Source organism: Rhyacophila brunnea, unplaced genomic scaffold (assembly GCF_057557595.1).
Source record: "Rhyacophila brunnea isolate RB1 unplaced genomic scaffold, BYU_Rbru_1.0 scaffold_18, whole genome shotgun sequence".
Lineage (NCBI taxonomy): Eukaryota > Metazoa > Arthropoda > Insecta > Trichoptera > Rhyacophilidae > Rhyacophila > Rhyacophila brunnea.
The window spans coordinates 7,030,703-7,051,599 of NW_028232837.1; the positions used below are offsets into that span (position 1 = coordinate 7,030,703).

General features: G+C 33.7%; 1 protein-coding gene across 3 annotated transcripts in view; it reads left to right on the forward strand.

Moving 5' to 3' along the window:
- The window catches only part of LOC147073149 (NADP-dependent malic enzyme-like), a 53,102-nt gene extending 35,266 nt beyond the window's left edge, over positions 1-17,836 (forward strand). Inside the window, exons 4-13 of one of the 3 annotated variants that reach the window (XM_085945310.1) lie at positions 255-436; positions 1,858-2,038; positions 2,513-2,641; positions 3,518-3,700; positions 4,290-4,515; positions 4,924-5,066; positions 6,303-6,473; positions 8,760-8,883; positions 11,105-11,322; positions 15,279-17,836. In XM_085945310.1, the coding sequence (XP_085801436.1) occupies positions 255-436; positions 1,858-2,038; positions 2,513-2,641; positions 3,518-3,700; positions 4,290-4,515; positions 4,924-5,066; positions 6,303-6,473; positions 8,760-8,883; positions 11,105-11,310 (1,545 nt within the window). In that variant the 3' untranslated portion in view covers positions 11,311-11,322; positions 15,279-17,836. The remainder of the gene's footprint in view (positions 1-254; positions 437-1,857; positions 2,039-2,512; positions 2,642-3,517; positions 3,701-4,289; positions 4,516-4,923; positions 5,067-6,302; positions 6,474-8,759; positions 8,884-11,104; positions 11,323-15,278) is intronic. The other 2 variants (XM_085945311.1, XM_085945312.1) reach the window with 2 other exon arrangements.
- The last annotated feature ends 3,061 nt before the right edge of the window (positions 17,837-20,897 follow it).

A 20,897-nucleotide genomic window follows, 5' to 3' on the forward strand; every position in this document is an offset into this window, starting at 1 on the left:
AGTTAAGTTAATAGTATAGACCAAAATTTAATACAAATTACTGTGTCAAAAGTCTATTGCCAAATATATGAATATGGTCGCTTATCGTAAAATGGAAATCTCGATAGATCACTGAAGAGAAACAATCAAGGGATCCCTTTGGAAGAAGATTTGAAAAAGGATAGTGAATCAAATTATAAGTAAATCAGCAAACTATTAGAAAATGATATCTGATCATTAGGTAGTTATTTTAACAATATTTATTTTGTTTTCAGGACAGAAACGAGCGCCTTTTCTTCCGTCTCCTGTCAGAAAACATTGAGAAGATGCTTCCGATCGTGTACACCCCAACTGTGGGCCTTGCCTGCCAAAAGTTTGGCCTCATCTACCGCAGACCCCGAGGTCTCTTCATCACAATCAATGATAAAGGACACATCTACAATGTCCTCAAAAACTGGTGAGTAAATTCATTTTATAATACCATCTTACTATTTCCCTAAAATCAAACAGGAAAGACATAATATGGCGTACGTCACAACAATATACTCAGGGGTTTGGATTTCTTCTCACTCGTACAGAGAAAATGGATTCAATAATGACTTATTCATGCTATATTAACGTGGGGGTATGGTCACAGTGTATGTGGTTGAGTTGAGGCTGATTATGTATACCTGGCCTACGCATCGGCTTATAATGTCGTGGGACCCTAATTTGAATCCTGGGTCTGGCAAATACACATATTGTTTTTCAATTTATGTTTGGAGTCAGTGTATGGACCTAATAGGTTGAACAAGTGGCCAACGTCCATTTCTCGTAAAAATCTAAAATCTGTTGATCCTAGGATCAAATATGGTCAAAAGAATGTATTTCCAGGGAATTCGGCGACTGGGAGCTCTACAAATTGGAATTCGTTATTCAGATGCCTGCCTTTCATGATATCTACAATCAGTACAGAGTAACGCTGATTCATTCGCAATCATGGAATGGATTTCTTCAAACTGTACCTTGTTCATTCTAACATATCGTCGGTGTTTTGTAAAAAGGGCGAATTAACCAAAATGCTACTTTACAGGAGGAGGATTTTTAACTTTTGACATTTATTTGTTTTTTACCTGTAGATGATTATAAATATCTAACAAGTTTATAATAAAGCTTAGAAAGAATACTGTCATTATAATAGGTATTATTATATAATAGTTTAAAAGGCCTAATATGTCACATTTGCTTTTTATTTCGTATTTTTAATTAATTTAATTTTAGTCGATTATCGTTTTTAAGTACTTTCCTGTGGAGATAAAAATTCGCCGTTTTTACACAACAAAGCTAGTGGGGTACATATTGTATTTTCATTAAAATCTCGATTTCGCCAAATGGTTGATTCGCCCTTTTTTCAAAACACCGACGATATGAGAAGAATCTTTCTTCATCGTCCTCGAGTTCTTTTACAAGACTGTGAAATTCTCCTTTATTCCCTCTTAGTTTGTTTATGGGATGAACCCAATGTCTTCTTTTTTCCTCCATAAGTTGAGCTAACGGAAGAAATGCGAGGTCTTCATCGAAATCACTGTCTGAATCGGAATCTAACATTTTATTCGTCCTATCGTACCAAAAGGTACAACTGTATTGATTCAAAATAGCCTCAGTAGGCATCACAACACGACACATAGATGTGCACGCTAGCAACAACGTCAGAGCCCATCACGACACGACACGTAAGTAGTAAGAATCCGGTTTAAATAACTTGGTGTCGAAAGGATTCAACGAGCGGTTTTTAAATAATAATCATCCAACAGTGTTCAACAAATGCCACCAACAATAGAACCGAAATATTGACAATTAGTAATTATTAATCTATCTACTTATATCCATTCTTTCCAGGCCTGAACCAGATGTCCGTGCCATCGTGGTTACTGACGGAGAACGCATTTTGGGTCTGGGAGATCTCGGAGCGTGCGGCATGGGAATCCCCGTAGGAAAGCTCTCCCTCTACACAGCTTTGGCCAGCATCAAGCCCCACCAATGTTTGCCGGTTACTTTGGATGTTGGCACCAATAATGAGGTACCAAATTGATTATTTGATAAATTGTTTTAAATATCTTGCTGCGAAAAGACATAAACTTCATCGAACAATGGATAATGGCATTTAAAGTTTTATTATTAAACTAGCTTATGACTTTCATTACTATATATATTGAACAATGGACTAAGTAAAAAAAATAACAGAAATTAACCTATTAAACTATTTTTTATTCAATAACTGATACAACTCGGGAACAAAAAATATTTGTACTGGACGAATCTTTAAGCTTAACCCAGTCACCAGATTCCGGCCAATGTGCGTTACTACCTTAACCACCCGCACTCTACATAATCACTAAAAAAATTAAATTCTTCATGAAACACCGATACCTCTCGTCTGATCCTATAGGGCAGAGAATACATCTAAGATTTTTATTTACTACGACTTTCACTCCACATTTAGAAACGATATGTAATTTGACAATAATATGACGTATTCTTCTTCTACTCGTAGAATCTTCTGGAAGACCCGTTGTACATTGGACTGCGACAGAAGAGGACGACTGGTGAGGAGTATGATGAATTCGTGGACGAGTTCATGAGAGGTGTGGTCAAACGATACGGCCAGAATACATTAATTCAGGTAACTTCATTCTTGTTCATATCCACTCCTCAGTTAGAGCTTATCGATACTACACGGCACCTCCATGAATCCCTGTCACTCGACAGGTCTTCTCGCATCTTCCCAGGTCATGCCAGCGTACTTTGCCGTATACAATCTTGATGGTATTTAGCGGTGAACAAACAAGCCAGGTTGAAATTTTTTTGAGGCATTCACAGCATGTGGCCGAGCCATGTCCAACATCGTCTCTTCACTCTCAGTGTGATGAGAGGCTGCACGATCACTCTCGTATCTCTTCGATACTTTTAAAGTTATCTGTTCAACCTCAGTACACGGCTGCTCTGAGCCTTAACTCTACTATGTATTTAATACATAATATGGATTCCTACATTATAATCATAATTTCTACTCTGTTTACAAAAAAAGACAATAATTGTGGTGGAAACAATGATTCCTATAAGTTTTGATTTGATTATTTATTGAAAATACATCATTTTGAATAACCTCAGATACATCTATTAGAAAAAATTCTTGAAAAAAGTTGTACCGAGTGGGATTTAATCTCATACCTTTCACTATTTGGGAGAGTGCTCTTATCCTTTGACTCATTGGTCAAATAACTACGCTTATCTGAGTAAGAACTTCAAATTCCTCTAATTGAAAGGTGATCAGTTATGTTTTTAGTTAATTAAGATAAATGATTATTTATGTTGTTTCTGTTCGCGCTCCTGGTACCAGGAGTTTTAATAACCATCAATCCCATTGTTTGGGTGGCATTTTAGTGTAATCATTATATTGGTAGCCGCTATCGAATTCCAAAAACACGCTACCATTTTGGAATAATACAATTACATACTACCACTGTTGGTATAATCTTACCTGTGTTGTATATTGCAGTTTGAAGACTTTGCCCAGCACAACGCGTTCAGATTGCTAGAGAAGTTCCGCTACAAGTATTGCACGTTCAACGACGACATCCAGGGCACAGCAGCTGTGGTTGTGGCCGGCCTCATGGCCAGCGTCCGCATCACCAAGAGGAAGATCAGCGAAAATATTTACTTGTTCCTTGGTGCCGGAGGTGTAAGTCTTATTCCTATTATTGATAATCGATAATCCTATTACACTTATATGTAAGGCCACGCGTAGACAGAATCACTAACCACCTATGGTTTCTACACGTTGTGGACTCCATTTCTCATATAATCACACACAGTGTTGCTGCGTCGAACATGTACCACTTGCTGTGGCAGTGTTTGGGCCCCAGCCAATGATTGCTACCAACTACCAACCTCTGCGCATATACACTTTCACCAGCTGCTATCATGTGCTTGGCTAGGCTAGTCGAGAGACGTTTTATCATGACTCCTTTTTCTTTCAATGATGCTACAGTTCAATTTGACCCTTGGCCTTCTCTGCCTACCACTAGCCAACATGATCATCTGCAACTACTATCCAGTCTTTGGCATTGAGTAGGGCTCTCTCAAAGTTGTCAAGCCCAATCGCAGTGGTTTCGCAGTTAGTGTCCACCATTTGCTTCCATATCCCTACTATGCATAATTATCATAGTTAAGTCAGAAAGAGGAATCTTGATTCTACCATGCAAAAGACACGTTAGGTTAAAACAAATACTTTGACTTTCTTGATGCGTCATTGATTTTTATTTTACCAGGCCGCCACGGGAATCGCCAACCTGACATGCGCCGCGATGCAGCACGAAGGTCTATCAGAGGAACAGGCGCATGACCGCATATACATGGCGGACGTGAACGGGCTCCTCTGCCCCTCCCGGCCAGGCGGTCTCACCGGAGGCCCTGCTGACGCCTTCAGCAAAGACCAGGCTCCCGAGAAAGACCTCAATGCTCTCGTATCTAGAATTAAGCCCAGCTGTCTGATAGGTGAGCAAATTGATATCATCAACTGAGGAATGAGGTTAATAATATTTTTAATTTTCTGTACAGGATCAGCAATCTTATGTGGATGCAAGAATGTAACATTCTTCATTGAATATGCATAATTTGAAACAACCCCATAGTTATACCTGAAAATTCTAGGGAGAACTACTATGCATCTAATAAAACAACATTATTTCAAATTTTCTATTTGTATTGAATAGTATTTGAGTCTAGTTTAATCGATAAAGTTTCCCGCTTGGATTGCGATGGATGCGGGTTCAAACTCAGTCAAAATTTTCAATAATCACTTTCAAAATTGAATGTCTATCTTACTGAAAATGGTAATTACAGTATGTCTGTCATCTTTGTCATACGAGTGAATGAATCACATGAATATGTTATAAATTTCAGGTGCGTCGGCCGCGGGTGGTGCTTTCACTCCTGAAGTCCTGCAGAGTATGGCAGCCATCAATCAGCGGCCCATCATCTTCGCTCTCTCAAATCCCACCGACAAAGCCGAGTGCACAGCGGAAGCTGCCTACACTCACACTGAGGTTAGTCTGATTCACTCTTTCAAAAAACCTGCGGACAAACAATTTTCAAATCAAAGTGACATAAAGTCTAGCAGAAGAATTGAAGTGTTGCCATCAAATGTCCACCGCAGCCAATTCATTATAGGACATGTTGATTTTGCTGTCAACCTCTTTCCTCTCTTGGCCAGTTAGGAGATTAACTATTTATTTTTTTCTGACTTATATCGACTGGGGCAAGATTCAACTCTGGATGTGGAATCTCTGGGATGCAAGGCTGTTCTCTGTAAAATCCAAATGCCACCTGTTCAACGCTTGCTTTCTGATGCTACTTTATAGCGAGTCATAGCACCTTACGAAGGCTCAGAACTGCTGTATACTGAATTTTGACAACAGATACTTGCAGTAGCTACTGAATATAAATGTATTCCAGAAATTCCAGAAAATGGGCATAAAAGAGAAATATTATTGTGTGTCAAAGATAGTTTAATCGAAAATGATTCCTAGGTCGCGAAGCAATTCGGTTCACGGTAGTGGCGAAAGGTGGAGGTAGGCTGGATCCAACATAAATAGTGCACACTAAACTGTTGATAACGTTGGTCAGTTTTTAAAATTCAATTAAACCTTGCCTAATCCAAGCCATAGTAGATAATAGTAAAAAAATATTCATTTTTCTCTAAAATATCTAAAATTATGCTATTAAACCTAGATGAATATTTTTTATCAATTATGGTTTGGCATAGGCAGGGCTTATTGAATTTATAAAAACTAACCAATACCATCTGTAATAATAATTATGTATTCTTAATTTAACGAAAACAAAAAGTATGACTGAAAAAGTGTGCACTATTTTTGTCAGATCGCCCACAACATATCTAAACTATTATGATTTGGTTTAGGCAGGGTAATTGAATTTAAAAAACTAACCAGCACCATCGTCAAATCAAATTCTCAGTTCAGTGAAAACAATTAATTCGTATGACTAACAAAATTTAGTGTGCACTATTTATGTTGAATCTTAACAGCTTACGTCCACCCCTCGCCACTGGTTCAAGGCTATTAGCTTACCAATTGGCATTATCGATAGCCAGTTCATTAAAGAATGCTACTTTCTTAAATTCAGTGTGCATAAAAAAAATAATTTAATTAAGGAATTGTTGAAGAGTCACCTTGTTCTATGGATTGACCATCAGACCTAGCTCAGTAGAAGGAAGTGATACCAGATCAGGTCTAATATTAATCACCCATTAAATATTGCAGGGTCGTTGCGTCTTCTCGTCCGGCTCTCCGTTCCCGACAGTGAACGTCCACGGCAAGACCTTCCACCCAGGCCAGGGCAACAACGCCTACATCTTCCCTGGAATCGCTCTCGGAGTCATCACGACAATGACTCACCATATACCCGAAGCCATGTTCCTGAGGGCTGCTCGGGTAATCATTAAATATAAATTTATTTTTCATTCAGATTTAACGCAGCACAATACAGCACAACACACACTCACTCTGTCTGCGCATTGTATACATTCAACGCATCGACAAGAATGTTGACAGGTGGCACTTCCACCTGATATTTATTTTCAATAAGTTATTATAAGGTACAAAACACCAGCATGTTGATTTTAAAGCAAATCTGGTATAATATTTTAGCTTTATCATAAAAAGTTTTATGCTGCTTGCGGTGCCAAAAAATTCTAGATGTAACGCCATGCGAATTTTGCAAGCTAGATGCCTATTCAAAAATCCTAGATCTGGTAAGAAAAACGATAAGTTGGCAATGCTCCAATGCACACAATGTGTTAATGGGTAACAAATTCGAATCCCGTGTCTGGAAAATGCACATATTGTTTTTTCAATATGTATTGAAATATATGGGTCTAATACAGTGGTTCTTAACCGGTGCACCACTAGCTTGTTGCAAATACACCGCGAAAAAAATGATAGAAGCAGAAAAATCCGCGAAATAGTGGAAAATATTGCCGAGGGAATTATTTCCGCTATAACAGAACATTTAACTTTATTGGAAGAAAAGATTGCATATTGCTATCCTTCCTTAAATATAGAATATTATGATACAAAAACCATTGCTACGATTGATACATCGAGTTGTAAATTTTCGTACAAGAAGAAGTAGAATTGGTCACCTTGTCAACGGATCGTACTCTAAAAATTGAATTTTCTGAAACTACTATGAAGGATATTGTTGTTTTTATTTAATAAAACGCAATTTTTTTTTATAGTACTTATTCCACTTTTAATTAATATATTAGGACCGGTTTCGTCCGCCTCAGTGGGACATTTTCAACTCATCCTCGGTCCTAATATATTAATTAAAAGTGGAATAAGTACTATAAAAAAAATTGCGTTTTATTAAATAAAAACAACAATACAATGCAGTTCTACCATGAATTGACAGTTAACAAAATAAAAGAAACTATGAAGGAATTTTAGATTTCTGTCTAAGACGATTATCCAGCTCTACATGAGGGCACTGAAAATCTTGCTATAGTTTTCAACATCACATTTGTGTGCGCTCGGTTTTTCAACAATAACTAAAATAAAAACTAAAATTCCGAATTTAAACGAAGATTTGAGGTTAGCTATATCAAACATTAGACCTAATATTTCTGAAATCTGCAAAATCCGACAAGCTCAGGTATCACATTAATTGATTTTCACATCAAATAAATTCCATTTTGTTAAGGGTAATTTTAGTTACAGTTTTTTCCATATGTTATGTATATATTTATATATGTTACGCCGAATGTGCGAAATTGACTATTACATGAAATGGCCAAAATTTTGCCTAAATCATGAAAAATGCAAGCCCGTTGCCGTATTCATGAATTAGACAAAATATATGCCGAGTGCGTGAATTCGGCAGTAATTTTTCTGTGTAGTTCATTTGGCCAAAATTTACGTATATTATCTATGGTCAAAATAGATGGTCGCGCTCCAGTGGTGTTTTTTGCAACTAATCAAACTAACCAAATGTGTCAAATGTCATTGATTATAATATAAAAATATACCAATCAATAACTACAATAACGTTCATATCCATTTACTATGCGCAACAAAAATCTAGAACTATAATATGATAACGGAAGAATTTTATTAAAAGGTATTTTCGCGATTTGATTCATGCTTGGGTATCAATCGTGCAATGGTCGATTGTATGTTTGTGATAGTTTGTTGACACTTGTTAGCTAACCTCAAAATGGACATTCAGTTGAATTCAGAATTACAAAACCTAACCTAACCTAATAATAATAATATTTTATTATGTCCAATTATAACTAATAAAACCATCCGTATTAAATTTACTTTTTCTACTGTCATGTTGACAGTTTACGAATTCCATACCCTGGCGAATTCACGTACTCGGCAGATAATTTACCTAATTCATGAATAAGGCAACGGGCTTGACTATTACATGAATTAGAAAAAATTTTGGCCATTTCATGTAATAGTCAATTTCGCACATTCAGAGTAACATATATATATATATATATCTTTTTTTAATATTTTTTTTCTTTGACTGTTATGTAATCGGTTTAATTTGTAATAAAAGTTATGTCCGCATATTTTTCTTTGTTTTCTGACCGTTTGATTTTGGTGCACCGCAATTTTTCCTTATGATCAGAAGTGCACCGTGACTTTGGGGTGGGGGCCCATATTCTGAATTCGTTGAATATATTTTGCATGTTATTCTTATTTCAGACGTGTGCCGATTTCGTTAGCGCCGAGGATCTGGAGCACGGTTCCATTTACCCGCCCCTCAAATCCATCCGCGACATCTCCCTCGCGATAGCTATCGAAGTTGCAAAGATGGCCTACGAAGAAGGTAAGATCTATTACGATCAAACAAACAAAAACTACATTACAATAATCGAATTTTATACATACGTTCTGTCTAGATTTTTTCAATCTAAATATCATTCACTAGATACTGTTACAAGATGCTTAAATGTTAGTTTAATACATAGTTCAATGTTAAATAATTATAATAAAAATTCTAATTGATTTCAGTTTTGTTCTTCTTCATTTGAATTGTTTTTTGTAACCATGGTTTCGCCTTTCGGCATCTTCAGGCACTATGCTCAGTCACCAATGGCAAACATACAAGGAAACAACTCAAAATACCTTTTTCTAAGATAATGGCTTGTGAAAATTTTGCACAAATTCTCATTTCAATGTTAAAGCCTTGATTTTTAAAGTAAATGTGTTTATTTTTTTATTTAGTTTGAATGAACTGAATTGTTTCCCTTTAGAACTATGGTAGATATCGATTTCGTTATTTACTTTATAATATATAGGTACTTACTAGTAAATCAACAAAGTATTTAAATGTACAAAATTTTACTTTACACATAAAATTTTTCAATGCCTGGGTAAATTCTTACGATTAATGTACCTATTTTTAAGATCCTATAGTATTAGTACCTATAAAAATAGGAAAAAATCTATATTCAGTAAGCGTGCAATGTGCTTGAAGATGCCGAAAGGTGAAACCTGGGTCGCAAAAAACTATAAATTCAAATGAAAAATACCAATACTTCAATTCATCTGAATTAAAATTCATATTCCATTAGTACTCAGTCGATATTATTAATTGTTAAAATTTTTTCTGAAAAAAAATGTAAAACACGATCTATGGCAATAATGCAAATTTACTATAGCGTGTAATTCAATATTTTATTTGGTTTTACATTCTAATAATTATCATACATTAAATTGTTAATTTTTTTGTTACAAAATTGTTAACAAAATGTATAATATTTTCATGTTGATTCAAATTGCATAGCTCCAAATCTACCAGTATAAGATGTCCGCTGAGTGAGGTCGCTATATATTATGGTAATATTTGGCATATCATTCAGTATTTTTATACTGTGATGATCGTAGTTCCAAATTTGAACACCGGATGATTTATGTTGATCTATAGAATACACATACACAACACATTTGTTAAATTATACTAAGATTTAGCCAATCAAACCTATTAGTTTGTCAAAATTCGTAATTTTATAATTCATAATTTGTAAAATGTAAATTGCTGCATTATATTTTTAAAAATGTGTAATTTTTCATTGATATATTTTAACACTGTGATGATGACTTCACCCAAACGCATTATTGCTTGCAAAGTAGTTTTTTTTGTAGACAAACGTGTTTGTGATATTTTTGTAATTTTGTGTTTTGTGGTTTTTTTTTACCCCTGCCATTACGAGAATCAGTGTGTGATATTGATTTTTAATCACTGGCAATACATATCACACTGTTAATTGAATGATATTGAGATCTTTTAAAGCCATATTACAATATGGTTGAGTGACATTTGTGTTATACAAAAATGTCAGTCAATTGTGTTGTGATTAAATGCCTTGTCAACTTGTCAGATCTAAACGAATTACTGAGTGATTCGCCTTCACTAAAGAAACAGTCGTCTCGAGAACCAACATTTAGCAAATCTCTTCAACAATACGTATCTTGTCATTTAGCCGCTAAAACCTTTGATGTGACAAAATTTTAATTTTAAAAGACAAAAAAATTGTTCCATAAGCACAAAAATTAAGGTGGACTTTCAATTCTCTTTTGTAAGTCTATGAATAGCTTAATTTATCTTAGTAACAGGTAGAAAATGGCGTGATTATCACATATACTTGGAGATATTGTGGTCTTATTAAAATGAGACGTTATATCTGACGTTTCTTTAATTAATTGTATTAAAATTTTTCTTGTATATAGAACATTAAATTTAGGGTATTATACAGTGTAATAAATGAACAGAAAATATAAAAAAAACCATTATGACAAAATTGTCACGTAAGAGGTTTAAACGGCTCGACAATGATATATATCTCAATTAAAATATAGGAAGCAATCTAAATTTAAAGGATTGTAAGTATACATGAGTTACATGGAGAGCTTAAAAATCTACTTTCCGATGTATATGTCTAGTATGACACTATACATTTTGTGTAACATCTGACTAGAAAAAAAATCCTTCCACTTGTGTTGTCCCCCCGTCATTGTCCGTGTGCTTTGGTGATGCCCCCCGACAGGTCTGGCGTCGGCGTATCCCGATCCCAAGGACTACGCTCGCTACATAAAGACGCAGCTGTACAACAGCAACTACGAGCGGTCGCTGCCAATCACGTACACGTGGCCGGAGGACAACCCTGACCATTACCTGGTGCGGCCCCTGCCCAAGTCCCTCCGCGATGAGGGCCAACAGAAAAGGCCGCCGATTGTCTTCGACAAGCACTAAACCACACGTAAGGTGCGAGCAGAGGAATATCTCTAGGAAAGGAAATGCACTGCTGTATTTAGCACCGCCTATTTCACACGATTGTCTTTTGTTTTGATGCGGTTTCACAATCAATTATTTTCTATAACTGGATATTTCTGGGGTAGTAAGATTCTTACATGATTTGATCAAAATTTTACTAAAAAATATGTACATTTCCTATACTTAATGTAATTTCACACAATATGCTTCGAGATGTATACAATAAAAATATTTAAAACATAATGACGAACAAATGTGGATATACCCAATTTTAACTGTTAAAGTAAGTATATTTATTGCAATAACTAGTTTATCAGAACCCATTGGAGACAATCGGCGCCAATTTAATACCACTCTTGACCAACTGATTCTGGGTAATCGGCGTCAATTTGATGCCCCTATTTTGTCAGAACACTATACCTACCATTTATAAATTTATTTAAAAGATTTTGTAACAAGGTCATCATTTATATATTACCCTAGGCGTAAGTTACTAGAAAAGGTGATTATTAGCTCAGCAAAAATAATGGAAGTCATTATTTTTACTGACCGTTACTGATTGTGAAATGCATGAAACAACTTGCATCAAATTATCGTTAACGCCAAATCTCACGCTTAGTTTATTTTCAGGAATATTATCTTCGACACCACTTATCTCTCGCTAATCTATATATTTAATTGGACATTGATTATTCTTCCCAGTGTCGCCCTCTTTTTGTTTTTTTTTTTACTGACTTGTCTATTGCACAGCTTTGCCTTTTTCCACTATTGCCGCATGCTTTTTTCAGACTACAATAATTAATTTATAATTAACAAAGTCTCTATTTAAAAAAAAAATCCTTTTAATTATCTAACTGTGGTGTTTTGTGCTGTTTTAACACAACGTATCCATGTTTAAAATATATCATACCTAATTTTGTATTTATATTATTATAATTGATGTTAGATAGTTATTTAGTTAGTCTCTTGAACTTACAATTGTATTTAAAATTTATGTGTAATGGTACTGACAATAATACACATACATAACACACACACAGATTTATACATATTATAATATAAACCTTCATGTACATGTGATGTTTTAACATTTTATGTTATCTAAATGAGCAAATTTGGTAAGTGTATTTTTTACAATAAGTTGTATAAATGTATTTCCCATTAAGTGCAATGCACACTGATATTTGATTGAAAACGAACATAATGCCAAGGAAAGTCAATTAACTAGCGCACGCAGATGCGATGTATCGTCCAAAACTCAACTATCAAAATATTCTAGGCAGGTAAATGTCATCGTACATCAGACAGAGAAACAGTGATTCTGTATTAGCGTTACCAAAACTATTGGGTATAATGATCAATTGTATTTATATTACCAATATACAGTATTTCAATTATTGGAAAAATATTTCTTATCCTAAAATGTCTTTACATTGTGATTGTCACGCCATGATAATTTTTAAGCACTGTCTGCGACATCTGACAGACCAGCATGGCTGTCATTGATTAAACTAGCTTGAAAAGCAACTCACGCACTTTGAATAGTATGGATTTTATGGCAAAAAAGTCAATATATGCTATAAATGCAGTGACGTCCCTAGACAAAATGCCGCCCCATTTTTTTATACAGAATTTTTTATCTGTGCACGTTTCGTTTCTGGTCAACTTGGACGTCGAAGGGCAACGGAAGTAAACTAGACATCGCGAAATCGACAAAAAAATACGTCATGTTCAACCTTTTATGTTAATTATTACATATTGTTTCCAACCAGTGAACTGAATATTTTAATGGAAAGATATTTTCATTATTACTAAGTTCAGGTAGCTATTTCTATATATACCAAATAATTTTAGCGCCTTTCGAGTAACTGCCGCCCCCAAGCGATGATCAATCTGCCTACCCCCATGGGACGTCACTATAAATGCATGATTCTGTCCTATTTGTATACCTTTTAAGTTATTCTGAAATACTTTCAATTATATTTTTATTACTTTTTTAAAAGAAATTCATGCTGTTATATTTTGACTGTCTAGATAGGGTAGATAATACTTTTTAAATTATACACATTATCCAAATATATATTTATAATACATGGGTATTTTCTATAGGTACACGGTTTTTGGTCTTAGTTCACAGTAGAAACCCTATTTGATTTATATTAGACATAATAAAAGCATTGACAAATTTTTGTCAGAGTTGTTGATTCGCCTCGTCCCTTTTCTCATTCACACATATTATATGCATAACGATTATTTTGGCATATTCGACTAATTTTTATAATTTTTTAGACATTTCCCTACCGCACACAAATAATATGATGCATTAGCAAAATTGTTAAAACGTTATATTACCATACATGGTCTTTAATATCCACCTTCTTCTTCTTCTTCGATGGCGCTACAGCTCAAGTCGAGCCCTGGCCTCCTCCACCGCTGTCCTCCAGCCGGAACGGTCCTCCGCACGTCTCTTCCAGTTCCTGATTTTTAGCAGCTGGTTGGCATCTTTTGTAACATTATCACCCCACCGTGTGCGTGGCTTTCCCACTGGTCTTTTCCCCCCTGGGTTTCTTTCGAGGATCTTCTTCGGTATCCGTGACTCAGGCATGCGCTGGACATGGCCTGCCCAGCTTAGCCTCTGGAGTTTTATGAAGTTGGAGAGTTTTGAATCTTGGTATAAGCGGTATAGTTCCGTATTGTACCTAATTCTCCACTCCCCACCATCATTCATGGGTCCGTATATCCGCCTAAGGATCTTTAATATCCACCTAATCAAATATAAAAAATAAATAATTTTCAATAATAAATTGATAAATATCTTTTTGCAACCGTTGCAATAAAAATAACATTACAATATTTCTACCCAATACATATTATTATGTTGTAAATATACTCACACTTAACTAAATTCTAATATATCGTCTCTGTTCTGGCAGAACACACTAACTGGAGAATACTAGTTTTGAGTAATTTGACTTTGAAGTTGTTAAAATGTTTGAAATGGTCTATCATGTGAGTTTATTAAGTAACCGTAAAAAGGATGACTTTAAAATAAAGACCTATTAAGAAGATTATTTATTAAGAAGGTTTCCAAACGGTAAAGTTTGAAATAAGGAACATTTTGGTATAACTAACTCAATATGTCATTTTTTCGAATTAGTGTCTTCTGCCAGTATTTAGGTTTCTACTGTAATATTCAAGTACATACACGCAATGAGCTTGAAATCCCCTTTGCTATAAGGAACAGACCCATGACTGATATTTCAATATTGATGGTCACTTTTTTGACAACGTTCTATTGCAATTTAATAGTCATCACTCGAAGCATCTTAATATAATAAACCCGTCGTTACCTGCATTTAATCCCGGCAAGGTTACTTCAGCGGGTGATCATTTTGTCTGAACAATTTTCTCATTACAACTGCACTATAATGTATCTTAGCACTTGAATAATGAATGTTATAGGTGAATGAACCGTATGATGGGATTGAATTGTCATTAAAGTAAACAATTTGCCTACAAAATGAGGTTTATAAACCATTTGATAGCATTTTTTTGTTCTAAATTTGAATAAATGTACGTTAAATTTATTCAAATTTAAATGATATGAAAATCTATATGACATACTGCATAAGTAAAATAAAACCAATTTCGTATGGACATTCATTGGCTTTATGTAGTTTTACCTATTCTATCAGGTATACTATTTTCCTATGAAGTTGATACATATTTTTTACTTAACATAGGTGTGCCCCAAAAGTACAAAATTGTTACCGATATATCCTTATAACCTATACACCACGCAATTCTTGTATCATATATTCTATTGACCAGGTGGGACGAGTATCTAGTTTCAGTATTTATCTCCTCATGGTGGTATGGGATTTAAAACTCATTGTATATACTGTTATTAAAAGTGTAAATGACTCATGTTGTCTGAAAACCCGCAGGCTTAGCATCGATGTACCCGCAACCCGAAGACTTGAAGGCTCACATAACAGGCAACATGTACAATGACAGCTACGAGAGTTCGATGCCCGTTATGTGGACATGGAAACCAGAAGACAACTTCAACATCCGCCCCGTCGAGCCGGTCATTAAAACCGTTTAGGATAATTTATCCGCCACACCTAGGTTAAATTAAAATTATTGGTAAAACATTTATCACAATATGCAGAAGAGACAATGCCTCTGGTCAATTGTCGGCTTTAAGAATTATGTGAAAATTACGTCAGCCTGCGTCATATTCGGTGTATCAATAACTTATGGCAATCGTTGACGCTGTTTATACGTAACTATTATTTTTCTCATTTTTTCTAACACGTCTAATGAAGCTTGTTATGACGCCTTCGTCTTTAATGTAATTATTGTAGAATTAATAATTATAGGACGAAACTGAAAAAATAACCTGTAATTGTAAATGATATTAACAAAGTGAATGTAACACGACCATCAGGTTGAGGACATGCTGGTGAATCTTGGGTCGTAATCATTTTGAATTCATAATCGATATCGATCATAATCGATAATTAAAACTTGGTAAACCGAAATTGAAAAAAAGGAAAAATGGCTTTTTTTTATTTGTATAGTTTGGGTACTTCTTCAGTCGACAATACCATATTTTATCAATAGACTGAAGCCTTTGGTATTCAGAATTTCACTGTATATTTCAATGGCGAACGGTGGAGGTAGGCGGTTAAAATCCGTCATAAATAGTGCACATCAAACTCGGTCACTCACACATATTTGTTTTCATTGAACTAACACTACAGATTGCAGATTAGTAATTTTTTTTAAATCCAGTGAAACCCTGCGTTAACCAAGCCATAATAGATAATCGTCAAAAAATATTTGTCTATCTATAAAATAACTAAAATTATGCCATTAATGAATCATACCTACATAATTTTCAATATTTTATAGATAGAAGAATATTTTTTATCTGTTATGGTTTGGTTTAACGTGAATTTTAAAAAACTATTAACACCATCTGCAATTCGTACTCTTAATTCAATGAAAACAATTAATAAAATGATTGACAAAGTGTACACTATTTTTGACGGATCTCCACAGTTTACCTCCACTGTGATGGTTCGGTTTCGGCAGGGTTTAAAAACTAACCAGCACCATCTGCAATTTGCACTCTTAGTTTAATGAATTTTCACAGCCTACCTCTGCCACCGGTATCCATTCATTGTGTTAATCTCATTTAAACATTATAAAAATCACCAATATTTCATACAAAACATGCGGGCATTTGTATGAAATAATGGAAATTATGACAGTTTACCAGACATAGTGCCATAGTGTTCAAATAATATGTCAATTTGTAAGTTGGTTATCAATATAATAACATCAGTACATCGAAAAAGCCACAACTTCACTATTTATTAATACATTAAGTTTTGCAATATGGGGTGCTAGAAATCTGTAATTTTGACATGCCACATAATTTGAAACAGTGGCGTATTTTTATCTATGCATTGTATTAAATGAAGTATTTTGACCTTTATTTAGTAAAATATTACGTACACTAGGTAGCCAAATACTGTCGAATTCTTTTTTTAAGAATATAGCTAAATCCACTTAAATTTGAGCTCAGAATTGGCTCAATAATAATATCTTCTTTTTTTCTTTTGACCATGTCTGATCCTGATAGGATCACATGGGCCTCCACAGAGTGGAGGTTTGTATTAACAGATTTTTGTTTTTACTAGAAATGGATGTTAGCCACTTGCTCAACCTGTTAGGTCCATACTCTTGACTCCAAACACAAATTGAAGAGCAATGTGTATTTGCCAGACTCAGGATTCGAACCTGGGACCGACAGCATTATAAGCCGTGGGCGTATAATAATATACATTATATACCCACTTCTATATACTTATAAACCCTAGTCCAGATCTACGTACATTGTAACTGTTTAAATATGATTTTTTTACATCCGCCATAATGAACAATGTACTGTTAAACATGCGAAATTATACTGTTTCATCAGAAGTATTGCCTCTTGGTCTTGTGGAATGTTGTTTTCATTAAAGTTCACAAATTTGTACGACATGGACACGGTCCCCACATTCTGAAGCGAGCATACACCTACATATAGCTATGGTTAAAGGCAGTGTGACACTGTAACGTTATCCAATTATGGTGTTCGAGGCAATATTAAGAGTATTCAATGTGTTTTTAGTGATTTTTTTGTATATTTGAATACAACCAATTGAATATTCAGAATAGTTAAAAATTGGATCGCACAACCACATTTTTTAAAATGTTAATACCCTTGACGTACAGTAGTGACCTTTTTTAATATTGGAGCAAATTTGTGCTAGGTATGTATTTTCTCACTTATCTGGTCGACCAGCCACGCCGGGCCACAAGGCTAGAGCCCTGTCGGCCCCCAACTTGTAGGGGCCATGATGTGGACTGTCCAAACTACATTGTTGAATTTGAAGTTTACTATACATATTGGTTTGCAGGCTTATGTATATTGTTCTGGACTATTCTTAACAACAAAAAAAGGCAACTGTAAATTTAGTGAAGTATTATTTAAAATCATTAGTGATATTAAGTCGCATGTTACTATTTTTTACAATATTGTCATGAATATGAAAAATTGGCTTGTTGGACTCTGCGGCAACATTAAATAATATGTTTTTCACCAATATTTTTAATTTAATGTAAGGCATTAAGTATACCTAATGTTAGTGTAAAGTCATAATGGTGAATTTTTTTCATCGTTTCAACCGCATTTCGTATGCAAACCACCTTCACATGTATCTACAAAATTAACAACGTAGACGAGACAAATTAATTAACTGATTAATCTAAAAGATAAATTTAGCTCTTAGGGTCGACTAATTTAATTACTATTCTTGAAACTGAGGAGGCATATTATATTTCAAATCTTACTCTGATTAAAATGATAGAGTGCACTTAATTTGTAATTTTAAAGTAATTCAGTCAATGATTAAATTATTGCACTATGGTTTATATTTTAACATTGTCAATTTTTATGAAATTCGTTTAGAAACTGAAAGCAGCTAAAGACTATTATTTTATAGTCATCTTAATGAAGTATTATTGATTTTATAGTCATTTTAATGAACTACAACAGTATTCTGTTTTGTATTATTATTATATTGCGTTAATTCTGTAGGCAATGGCTTTTTTTATCACCGTTAAAATCTCACCGTAGTAAAAATTACTGTTTGACTGATTGAGTAGTGTGTCACAAAAAATTACTTTCTTAAAATGTTACAATAATATTATTACAGTATAATTACAATTATGTTAGTAAAAAGATTACTGCCGATAACAGTGTTATTACAACATGGCAGTAGCGATGGGTGGAGGTAGGTTGTTAAGATCCGCCATAAATAGTGCACATTAAACTATGTCAGTCACACTTCATTGAAATGAGACTACAATTATTTGCAGATGGTGTTCGTTAGTTTTTAAAATTCAATTAAATCCTGCGAAACCTAGCCATAATAGATAATAGTCAAAAAATACTTGTAAAATATCTAAAATTATGTATTTAAATCTTACATAACTTTTGATATTTTATAGAAAGAATAATTTTTTTTATTTATTATAGTTTGGTTTAGGCAGGGTTTATTGAATTTAAAAAAAATGAACCAAAATACTCACAATTTTGTTGTATCGCCCAAAATATGCCAAAACTATTATGGTTTGGTTTAGGCATGGTTTAATTGATTTTTGAAAACTAACCAACACCATCTGTAAATTGTAGTCTTAATTCAATAAAAACAAATACTTATGTGTAACAAAGTTCAATGTGCACTATTTATATTGGATCTTAACAGCCTACCTCCACTCTTCGCTACTGCAATATAGTTACAATAATAATTGAAATCATTTTTTTTGCTTGTAAAAATCTGATTGTAACAAAAATTACTGCTTGACCGGTTGTAAACAGTAAATTATCTTACAAAAAATCGACAATCGCCGTAATTTTGAATGTTTTCTTTGATAATATGTTTATATTGTCGATGCGTTGCCTAATTAAGTATTCCTATGTTAACAAGTAATACTAGTATTTTAAATATGTTAAAAAAAATAGTATTTATTCTTTTTTGTAGAAATTTTTTTAAAGTACTTTTAGGTATTTTTTTTTTCTTATTAAATGTGCTGTTGCCCCTGTAATTTTTTTTTTTGTTGCTTTCCATACCTTTTCCGGTCAATCTGGTGTTTATTTTGCAAAACTGTCATTTGACGCAACTGTCAAATTCCATTTATTTTTCGCATTTGCTTTTGTATATTGTGATTGTTTGATTTGTATCTAATTTTGTATTTACATCTTTTTAAACCGTATCATTTTTCGTTGTGTGATATATACCTACTCTTCTATATTCTTCAAATCAATTCACATTTGTTTCCTTTTAATTTTAGTAGAACTCTAGTATTTCAGCATTCCTTTTTTATTATCGGTATCTACTTACTCACCTACCTATAATAATATAAATTCATTTTTTAGAATACAAAATAACCTGTTGCATAAATAGTATCTATATTATACACATAATTTTATGGGGACAAAATATATTATTTCATTATGGCAACTTTTATTGTACTACATACATTACATATATACTACATACATTAATTACGAATTAATCCAAACGGTATTAAAATAAATTTTACCTTCAATTAATTGAATACAAGATATTTTATGCAGCTATTATTTTCAACCTAGTAAGTAGTGCAAAACTTTATTAATTTTTTTCCGTTTAATACTGGATATTTTATTTTTAAAGCGTTATTACCTGTGTTGCCAACAATTTTATGATTAAACATTCGATTATAAGTGTTAAATGATAGTGTTGTCGTAAATTCGTTAGGAAAGAAATTTTATGTTACTACCGTTTGAAACGATTCAATTGGTAGATGCGAAATGTGTTTATTTTTGAAAACTCTTGATTTAAAAAACATTTTGCAGGAAACATCAGACTTTTGAAAGATCGAACCGCTTTGTCGAAAAAAAAAATTTCATCGTATCTAAGAAATAAATTCATATATTTTTATGCATATTCGTGCATATTTTCCGCCCATTTGGCAAAGCCTAATGTCTGAAAAAATAACTATGTAATTATATGAATGACATTCTTCGTAATACATTATTTTAACGCATTAGGTACGTCAGAAATGTTCGCTATAAATCAATCAATGCCTTATCACAGAAATACGGTGCCTGATTCAATTTAAATAATAAGCATTTGTATTTCAATTCAATTCATTTAATTTAGCGAATACATTATACATACGTTAAGTACATATTTTATGTGTATAAATTCGCCAAAAATTAAACCTTTAATTCGAATTCTATCTATTTTAAATAAAGAAAAATGACACTTTCCTCCAAGGAACGATTTTAGACCAAATTTTAATTTTAACGAATAATGCCAAGCATTTTTTGTGATAGTTTTAATAATCGGTGCTTATATAATGTTGTTTTATTTCTTCCCAATGTCGATAATTCTTTATTTTAATTTCGTAAACCTGACTTCCGAAAAGGATTATGTTGGACTATTCTAAATTTGAATAAT